This window comes from Triticum dicoccoides, chromosome 1B (genome assembly GCF_002162155.2).
Source record: "Triticum dicoccoides isolate Atlit2015 ecotype Zavitan chromosome 1B, WEW_v2.0, whole genome shotgun sequence".
NCBI lineage: Eukaryota > Viridiplantae > Streptophyta > Magnoliopsida > Poales > Poaceae > Triticum > Triticum dicoccoides.
Window position 1 is genome coordinate 376,905,006 of NC_041381.1, and position 11,062 is coordinate 376,916,067.

An 11,062-nucleotide genomic window follows, 5' to 3' on the forward strand; every position below is an offset into this window, starting at 1 on the left:
TAAGCTCCTCGAGATGAGAGCGGGATTTGTTAATTTCCCGAATGACATTTCAAACTTTTTTCGGCTCCACTCTTGCAGTTTTTTCATCATATTTCCTAGTCCAGAAGCTACATCACCAAGATTCAACATATAGCCCGACTCAGTCCAAGTGTTCATAATTACCTCAGGGAGGGAGGGGTCACGTTTCCACATAACCTCGTACTGTCTGCACCTTTTGCCCTCTTGTTGGCGCGGCTCCTCTAGCGCGCACTTGAGGAGGATGGCCAAATGATCGGAGCTTGGCGCCACCAAATGCTCCACCCTTGCTGTTGGGGAACGTTGCAGAAAACAAAATTTTCCTACTCGTTTCACCAAGATCATCTAGGAGTTCATCTAGCAACGAGTGATTAGATGCATCTACATACCTTTGTAGATCGCGCACGGAAGCGTTCAAAAGAACGGTGATGATGTAGTCGTACTCGACGTGATCCAAATCACCGATGACCAGCGCCGAACGGACGGCACCTCCGCGTTCAACACACGTACGGGACGGGAGACGTCTCCTCCTTCTTGATCCAGCAAGGGGGAAGGAGAGGTTGATGAAGATCCAGCAGCACGACGGCGTGGTGGTGGATGCAGGGCGTCACAGCAGCAGGGCTTCGCCGAGACTACGAGGGAGAGACGTAACAGGGGGAGGTGGAGGCGCCAGGGGCTGGTCTAAAATCCCTCCTCTCCCCTCACTATATATAGGGGTGCCAGGGGGGGCGCCGGCCCTAGTAGATGGCATCTACTAGGGGGGGCGGCGGCCAAGGGGAGGTTTCCCTCCCCCCCAAGGCACCTAGGGGTGCCTTCCACCACATGGACTCTTCCATGGTGGAAACCCTAGGCGCATGGGCCTATAGGGGCTGGTGCCCTTGGCCCATCTAGGCCAAGGCGCACCCCCTACAGCCCATGTGGCCCCCCGGGACAGGTGGCCCCACCCGGTGGACCCCCGGGACCCTTCCGGTGGTCCCGGTACAATACCGATAACCACGAAACTTGTCCCGATGCCCGAAATAGCACTTCCTATATATAATTCTTTACCTCCGGACCATTCCGGAACTCCTCGTGACGTCCGGGATCTCATCCAGGACTCCGAACAACATTCGGATTTCTGCATATACATATCTTCGTAACCCTAGCGTCACCGAACCTTAAGTGTGTAGACCCTACGGGTTCGAGAGACAAGCAGACATGACCGAGACGACTCTCCGGTCAATAACCAACAGCGGGATCTGGATACCCATGTTGGCTCCCACATGCTCCACGATGATCTCATCGGATGAACCACGATGTCGAGGATTTAATCAATCCCGTACGCTATTCCCTTTGTCTATCGATATGTTACTTGCCCGAGATTCGATCGTCGGTATCCCAATACCTCGTTCAATCTCATTACCGGCAAGTCACTTTACTCGTACCGTAATGCATGATCCCATGACCAGACACTTGGTCACTCTGAGCTCATTATGATGATGCATTACCGAGTGGGCCCAGTGATACCTCTCCGTCATACGGAGTGACAAATCCCAGTCTTGATCCATGTCACCCAACAGACACTTTCGGAGATACCCGTAGTCTACCTTTATAGTCACCCAGTTACGTTGTGACGTTTGGCATACCCAAAGCACTCCTACGGTATCCGGGAGTTACACGATCTCATGGTCTAAGGAAAAGATACTTGACATTGGAAAACTCTAGCAAACGAACTATACGATCTTGTGCTATGTTTAGGATTGGGTCTTGTCCATCACATCATTCTTCCAATGATGTGATCTCGTTATCAATGACATCCAGTGTCCATAGTCAGGAAACCATGACTATCTGTTGATCAACGAGCTAGTCAACTAGAGGCTCACTAGGGACATGTCGGTGTCTGTTATTCACACATGTATTACGATTTCCGGATAACACAATTATAGCATGAATAAAGACAATTATCATGAACAAGGAAATATAATAATAATGCTTTTATTATTGCCTCTAGGGCATATTTCCAACAGTCTCCCACTTGCACTAGAGTCAATAATCTAGTTACATTGTGATGAATCGAACACCCATAGAATTCTGGTGTTGATCATGTTTTGCTCTAGGGAGAGGTTTAGTCAACGGATCTGCTATATTCAGGTCCGTATGTACTTTACAAATCTCTATGTCTCCATCTTGAACATTTTCACGAATGGAGTTGAAGCGACGCTTGATGTGCCTTGTCTTCTTGTGAAACCTGGGCTCCTTGGCAAGTGCAATAGCTCCAGTGTTGTCACAGAAGAGCTTGATAGGCCCCGACGCATTGGGTATGACTCCTAGGTCGGTGATGAACTCCTTCACCCATATTGCTTCATGTGCTGCCTCCGAGGCTGCCATGTACTCCGCTTCACATGTAGATCCCGCCACGACGCTTTGCTTGCAACTGCACCAGCTTACTGCCCCACCATTCAAAATATACACGTATCCGGTTTGTGACTTAGAGTCATCCAGATCTGTGTCGAAGCTAGCGTCGACGTAACCCTTTACGACGAGCTCTTCGTCACCTCCATAAACGAGAAACATTTCCTTAGTCCTTTTCAGGTACTTCAGGATATTCTTGACCGCTGTCCAGTGTACCTTGCCGGGATTACTTTGGTACCTTCCTACCAAACTGACGGCAAGGTTAACATCAGGTCTGGTACACAGCATGGCATACATAATAGAACCTATGGCTGAGGCATAGGGGATGACGCTCATCTCTTCTATATCTTCTGCCGTGGTCGGACATTGAGCTGAGCTCAATTTCACACCTTGTAACACAGGCAAGAACCCCTTCTTGGATTGATCCATATTGAACTTCTTCAATATCTTATCAAGGTATGTGCTTTGTGAAAGACCTATGAGGCGTCTTGATCTATCTCTATAGATTTTGATGCCTAATATATAAGCAGCTTCTCCAAGGTCCTTCATTGAAAAACTTTTATTCAAGTAGGCCTTGATGCTGTCCAAGAGTTCTATATCATTTCCCATCAAAAGTATGGCATCTACATATAATATGAGAAATGCTACAGAGCTCCCACTCACTTTCTTGTAAACGCAGGCTTCTCCATAAGTCTGTGTAAACCCAAATGCTTTGATCATCTCATCAAAGCGAATGTTCCAACTCCGAGATGCTTGCACCAGCCCATAAATCGAGCGTTGGAGCTTGCACACTTTGTCAGCATTCTTAGGATCGACAAAACCTTCCGGCTGTATCATATACAATTCTTCCTTAAGGAAACCATTAAGGAATGCCGTTTTGACGTCCATTTGCCATATTTCGTAATCATAGAATGCGGCAATTTCTAACATGATTCGGACGGACTTCAGCTTTGCTACCGGTGAGAAAGTCTCATCGTAGTCAACCCCTTGAACTTGTCGATAACCCTTAGCGACAAGCCGAGCTTTATAGATGGTCACATTACCATCCGCGTCTGTCTTCCTCTTAAAGATCCATTTATTTTCTATGGCTCGCCGCTCAATGGGCAAGTCAGTCAAAGTCCATACTTTGTTTTCATACATGGATCCTATCTCGGATTTCATGGCTTCTAGCCATTTGTCGGAATTCGGGCCCGCCATCGCTTCTTCATAGTTTGAAGGTTCACCGTTGTCTAACAGCATGATTTCCAAGACAGGGTTGCCGTACCACTCTGGTGCGGAACGTGTCCTTGTGGACCTTCGAATTTCAGTAGGGGCTTGATCAGAAGTATCTTGATCATTGTCATTAACTTCCTCTCTAGTCGGTGCAGGCACCTCAGGAACATTTTCTTGAGTTGCGCCTTTTTCTGGTTCAAGAGGTAATACTTCATCAAGCTCTACTTTCCTCCCACTTACTTCTTTCGAGAGAAACTCTTTCTCCAGAAAGGACCCATTCTTGGCAACAAAGATCTTGCCTTCGGATCTGAGGTGGAAGGTGTACCCAATAGTTTATTTTGGGTATCCTATGAAGACGCATTTTTCCGATTTGGGTTCGAGCTTTTCAGGTTGAAGTTTCTTGACATAAGCATCGCATCCCCAAACTTTTAGAAACGACAGCTTAGGTTTCTTCCCAAACCACAATTCATACGGTGTCGTCTCAACGGATTTCGACGGAGCCCTATTTAAAGTGAATGCGGCAGTCTCTAAAGCATAGCCCCAAAAAGAAAGCGGTAAATCGGTAAGAGACATCATAGATCGCACCATATCTAACAGAGTGCGATTACGACATTCGGACACACCATTACGCTGAGGTGTTCCAGGCGGCGTGAGTTGTGAAACTATTCCACATTTTCTTAAGTGTGCCCCAAACTCGTGACTCAAGTATTCTCCTCCACGATCTGATCGTAGAAACTTGATTTTCCTGTCACGTTGATTTTCAACCTCACTCTGAAATTCCTTGAACTTTTCAAAGGTTTCAGACTTGTGTTTCATTAAGTAGATATACCCATACCTACTTAAATCATTAGTGAGGGTGAGAACATAATGATAGCCACCGCGAGCCTCAACACTCATTGGACCGCACACATCAGTATGTATGATTTCCAATAAGTCGGTTGCTCGCTCCATTGTTCCTGAGAACGGAGTCTTGGTCATTTTACCCATAAGGCATGGTTCGCATGTGTCAAATGATTCATAATCAAGAGACTCTAAAAGTCCATCAACATGGAGCTTCTTCATGCGTTTGACACCTATGTAACCAAGGCGGCAGTGCCACAGGTATGTGGGACTATCATTATCAACCTTACTTCTTTTGGTACTCACATTATGAACATGTGTAGCATCACGTTCGAGATTCATAAAGAACAAACCATTCACCATAGGAGCATGACCACAAAACATATCTCTCATAAAAATGGAACAACCATTATTCTCAGATTTAAAAGAGTAGCCATCTCGAATTAAACGAGATCCTGATACAATGTTCATGCTCAAAGCTGGCACTAAATAACAATTATTAAGGTTTAAAACTAATCCCGAAGGGAGATGCAGAGGTAGCGTGCCGACGGCGATCACATTGACCTTGAAACCATTCCCGACGCGCATCGTCACCTCGTCCTTTGCCAGTTTCCGCTTATTCCGCAGCCCCTGCTTTGAGTTACAAATGTGAGCAACTGCACCGGTATCAAATACCCAGGAGCTACTACGGGCACTAGTAAGGTACACATCAATTACATGTATATCACATATACCTTTTGTTTTGCTGGCCTTCTTATCCGCTAAGTACTTAGGGTAGTTCCGCTTCCAGTGACCGCTTCCCTTGCAATAAAAGCACTCAGTCTCGGGCTTGGGTCCATTCTTTGGCTTCTTCCCGGCAGCTTGCTTGCCGGGCGCGGCAACCTCCTTGCCGTCCTTCTTGAAGTTCTTTTTACCCTTGCCTTTCTTGAACTTAGTGGTTTTATTGACCATCAACACTTGATGTTCCTTTCTGACTTCTACCTCTGCTGATTTCAGCATAGCAAATACTTCAGGAATGGTCTTTTCCATCCCCTGCATATTGAAGTTCATCACAAAGCTCTTGTAGCTTGGTGGAAGCGACTGGAGGATTCTGTCAATGACCGCATCATCCGGGAGATTAACTCCCAGCTGAGTCAAGCGGTTATGCAACCCAGACATAGTGAGTATGTGCTCACTGACAGAACTGTTTTCCTCCATCTTACAGCTGAAGAATTTGTCAGAGACTTCATATCTCTCGACCCGGGCATGAGCTTGGAAAACCATTTTCAGCTCTTCGAACATCTCATATGCTCCATGTCTCTCAAAACGCTTTTGGAGGCCCGGCTCTAGGCTGTAAAGCATGCCGCACTGAACGAGGGAGTAGTCATCGAAACGTGCCTGCCAAGCGTTCATAACGTCTTGTTCCGCAGGGAGAACGGGTGCGTCACCAAGCGGTGCTTGTAGGACATAATCTTTCTTGGCAGCTATGAGGATGATCCTCAGGTTCCGGACCCAGTCCGTATAGTTGCTGCCATCGTCTTTCAGCTTAGTTTTCTCTAGGAACGCGTTGAAGTTGAGGACTACGTTGGCCATTTGATCTACAAGACATATTGCAAAGATTTTAGACTAAGTTCATGATAATTAAGTTCAACTAATCAAATTATTAGTGAACTCCCACTTAGATTAGACATCCCTCTAGTCATCTAAGTATTACATGATCCGAGTTAAACTAGACCGTGTCCGATCATCACGTGAGACGGACTAGTCAACATCGGTGAACATCTTCATGTTGATCATATCTTCTATACGACTCATGCTCGACCTTTCGGTCTTCCGTGTTCCGAGGCCATGTCTGTACATGCTAGGCTCGTCAAGTCAACCTAAGTGTTTGCATGTGTAAATCTGTCTTACACCCGTTGTATGTGAACGTCTGAATAAAACACCCGATCATCACGTGGTGTTTTGAAACAGCGAACTGTCGCAACGGTGCACAGTTAGGGGGAACACTTCTTGAAATTAGTATGAGGGATCACCTTATTTACTACCGTTGTTCTAAGTAAACAAGATGCAAAACATGATAAACATCACATGCAATCAAATAATAAACGTGACATGATATGGCCAATATCACATAGCTCCTTTGATCTCCATCTTGGGGCTCCATGATCATCTTGTCACCGGCTTGACACCATGATCTCCATCATCATGATCTCCATCATCGTGTCTCCATGAAGTTGCTCGCCAACTATTACTTCTACTACTATGGCTAACGCGTTTAGCAATAAAGTAAAGTAATTTACATGGCGTTTCTCGATGACACGCAGGTCATATAAAAGAATAAAGACAACTCCTATGTCTCCTGCCGGTTGTCATACTCATCGACATGCAAGTCGTGAATCCTATTACAATAGCATGAACATCTCATACATCACATATAGATCATTCATCATTCATCACAACTTTGGCCATATCATATCACAAACCACTTGCTGCAAAAACAAGTTAGACGTCCTCTAATTGTTGTTGCAAGTTTTACGTGGCTGAATTAGGGTTCTAGCAAGAGCGTTTTCTTACCTACGTTAAAGCCACAACATGATTTGTCAACTTCTATTTACCCTTCATAAGGACCCTGTTCATCGATTCCGCTCCAACTAAAGTAGGAGAGACAGACACCCGCCAGCCACCTTATGCAACTAGTGCATGTTAGTCGGTGGAACCGGTCTCACGTAAGCGTACGTGTAAGGTTGGTCCGGGCCACTTCATCCCACAATACCGCTGAAGCAAGAAAGGACTAGTAACGGCAAGAAAGTTGACAAATCTACGCCCACAACAAATTGTGTTCTACTCGCGCAAGAAGAACTACGCATAGACCTAGCTCATGATGCCACTGTTGGGGAACGTTGCAGAAAACAAAAATTTCCTACTCGTTTCACCAAGATCATCTAGGAGTTCATCTAGCAACGAGTGATTAGATGCATCTACATACCTTTGTAGATCGTGCACGGAAGCGTTCAAAAGAACGGTGATGATGTAGTCGTACTCGACGTGATCCAAATCACCGATGACCAGCGCCGAACGGACGGCACCTCCGCGTTCAACACACGTACGGGACGGGAGACGTCTCCTCCTTCTTGATCCAGCAAGGGGGAAGGAGAGGTTGATGAAGATCCAGCAGCACGACGGCGTGGTGGTGGATGCAGGGCGTCACAGCAGCAGGGCTTCGCCGAGACTACGAGGGAGAGACGTAACAGGGGGAGGTGGAGGCGCCAGGGGCTGGTCTAAAATCCCTCCTCTCCCCCCCACTATATATAGGGGTGCCAGGGGGGGCGCCGGCCCTAGTAGATGGCATCTACTAGGGGGGCGGCGGCCAAGGGGAGGTTTCCCTCCCCCCCAAGGCACCTAGGGGTGCCTTCCACCACATGGACTCTTCCATGGTGGAAACCCTAGGCGCATGGGCCTATAGGGGCTGGTGCCCTTGGCCCATCTAGGCCAAGGCGCACCCCCTACAGCCCATGTGGCCCCCCGGGACAGGTGGCCCCACCCGGTGGACCCCCGGGACCCTTCCGGTGGTCCCGGTACAATACCGATAACCCCGAAACTTGTCCCGATGCCCGAAATAGCACTTCCTATATATAATTCTTTACCTCCGGACCATTCCGGAACTCCTCATGACGTCCGGTATCTCATCCGGGACTCCGAAGAACATTCGGGTTTCTGCATATACATATCTTCATAACCCTAGCGTCACCGAACCTTAAGTGTGTAGACCCTACGGGTTCGAGAGACAAGCAGACATGATCGAGACGACTCTCCGGTCAATAACCAACAGCGGGATCTGGATACCCATGTTGGCTCCCACATGCTCCACGATGATCTCATCGGATGAACCACGATGTCGAGGATTTAATCAATCCCGTACGCTATTCCCTTTGTCTATCGATATGTTACTTGCCCGAGATTCGATCGTCGGTATCCCAATACCTCGTTCAATCTCGTTACCGGCAAGTCACTTTACTCGTACCGTAATGCATGATCCCGTGACCAGACACTTGGTCACTCTGAGCTCATTATGATGATGCATTACCGAGTGGGCCCAGTGATACCTCTCCGTCATACGGAGTGACAAATCCCAGTCTTGATCCATGTCACCCAACAGACACTTTCGGAGATACCCGTAGTCTACCTTTATAGTCACCCAGTTACGTTGTGACGTTTGGCATACCCAAAGCACTCCTACGGTATCCGGGAGTTACACGATCTCATGGTCTAAGGAAAAGATACTTGACATTGGAAAACTCTAGCAAATGAACTATACGATCTTGTGCTATGTTTAGGATTGGGTCTTGTCCATCACATCATTCTCCCAATGATGTGATCTCGTTATCAATGACATCCAGTGTCCATAGTCAGGAAACCATGACTATCTGTTGATCAACGAGCTAGTCAACTAGAGGCTCACTAGGGACATGTCGGTGTCTATTATTCACACATGTATTACGATTTCCGGATAACACAATTATAGCATGAATAAAGACAATTATCATGAACAAGGAAATATAATAATAATGCTTTTATTATTGCCTCTAGGGCATATTTCCAACACTTGCATGGGCGAAAATATCCCTCCAAGCATTGTTAGCCACAGCACGGTCAAGGCAAACCTTGACGTTTGCCCGTCCACCTCGCCGGTTATCAAAGGTGTATGGGAGACCTGCAAAACCAAGGTCGCCCAGACCACAAACCTCAAGAACATCACGGAAATCAAGCATCTGACCTGCCGAGCGTGGTGTGTCGGAGAAGTGCTCAAAACTCCACATCGCCTCGTTGAAATCACCCACCACGACCCAAGGCATGTTGGCGTGCTGATGGAGATTACGGAGGAGGGACCACATGTGATGACGGTCCTCCGTTCGGGGCTCGCCATAAACACAGTTGAGCCGCGAGGGAGGCTCGCCCTCCGCGCCAGTTACATACGCGTCAATATATCGTTCATTTATTTCTTTTACATCAAGACTCACGGACTCATGCTAATACAAAGCAAGACCTCCACTACGACCCACACAATCGAAAGCTTCTCCAATGATGATTAGCCACGTTGCTAATCACGTAAAGCACGCAACTATCCTACGTAGGTGTAGCATTACCCGTTGGAGTATGCCGGTTCTCTTAAGCATGGATTAATAATAGTATTAGTTAAATCCTAACGCTTCTCACATTCTCTTCCTTTCATGTGAAATTGTGAAGCAACAAATTCAGAGAGATGAGTAGAGTGAATTAACGACATATATTTTCTGAGGGTTAGCTAGGCGCTTAGGTGAACGCCGAACGCATTCGACACCGAACACACATGTTACGCCCACTAAAAAACTGAACATTCTCCACTGTGCTTGGTGACCTACCCAACCAAACCAAAGCATCCACCATTACCGTTAGCTAGCTAGCTCAACTCCCCGTCACCTACCCGGCCACTCCGCTCTCCCTATAAACACCTCCCGTGCGGACCTCACTTGCATCTCACAACACAAGCAGTACACACACACAAGCTAGCCACAGCTCGACCAGCACGTTTCAGCTAGCTAGGCCAGGACAATCAACAGCGAAGATGGCCTCCCTCACCGTCTCGCAGACGACACCGGCGGCCGGCAACGCCAACAAGCAGCGCGAGGGCGCGGAGATCATCACCGGCGCTGAGGCGTGCTACGAGCACTCCAAGGAGCTCCTCAAGGGGCTGGGGTTCCCGGGCGGGGTGATGCCGCTGCGCGGGCTGGAAGAGTGCGGGCTGGTGCGGGAGACCGGGTACGTGTGGATGCGGCAGGGAAAGCCCTACGAGCACCACTTCCGCGCCACGGGCACCCGGGTGCGCTACGACGCCGAGGTGACGGCGTACGTGGAGGAAGGGCGGATGAAGCGGATGACCGGGGTCCGGAGCAAGCAGATGATGCTCTGGGTGCCCATCGTGGAGATGAGCCTCGACGGCGCCGACAAGGTCTACTTCAAGTCCAACGTCGGCATCGGCCGCTCCTTCCCCGCCGCCGCCTTCGCCGACGAGGACGCCGCTGCTGACGACGCGCCGGCGCCGGCCGGCGCCACCGAGGCCAACGACAAGCATTGATCGATCGATCGACGTCGCAGCGTTCATATGGTTTGTGCTGGTGCCTATAGTACCTGTGTGTGATACGACTGTACGAGTGAAAGTGATCTGCGGTGCACGCATTGGCATGAGTACGTACGTGGTGCGTCTCGTGCGTGGAGTATCTTTTTTATTTTGCGAGTTTGCTTCTATTAATTGTTACCAACGATGTAATGCTACGTGAATATTCAATCAATAATCGATGAAGTCTTTGTTACCCCTTTGTTACACAAGAGCAAGGTGTTGGGCGGTGTCCCGATCGAGTAGAGTGGTTGAGCTACCGCATTGGCGCTACTATCCGTCTATCTTATCCTTCTCCCAATCTGTCCCATCATAATTACTCGTAATGAAGGGAAGCACTGTGCCATCGACTTCAACTTAGCAAGTTATGGTGCCAAGTCGCTTTCGGAATTGATGATGGTTCTACAAATAGGAATCGCTAACAGCTACACAAGACCCGGGTGTTTCTTCATTTTCATTTTGGTGCACTACTAG

At 48.1% G+C, this 11,062-nt stretch overlaps 1 protein-coding gene across 1 annotated transcript; it reads left to right on the plus strand.

Moving 5' to 3' along the window:
* The first annotated feature begins 9,922 nt into the window (after positions 1-9,922).
* On the plus strand, positions 9,923-10,786 carry LOC119336468. Its single transcript, XM_037608515.1, has one exon. The coding sequence runs from the start codon at positions 10,040-10,042 to the stop codon at positions 10,547-10,549; it is 510 nt and encodes a 169-aa protein (XP_037464412.1). The 5' UTR covers positions 9,923-10,039; the 3' UTR covers positions 10,550-10,786.
* The last annotated feature ends 276 nt before the right edge of the window (positions 10,787-11,062 follow it).

Excerpts from the sequence above, each read along its gene's own strand:
- LOC119336468 (XM_037608515.1), top strand. The coding sequence starts at position 10,040 with ATGGCCTCCCTCACCGTCTCGCAGACGACACCGGCGGCCGGCAACGCC.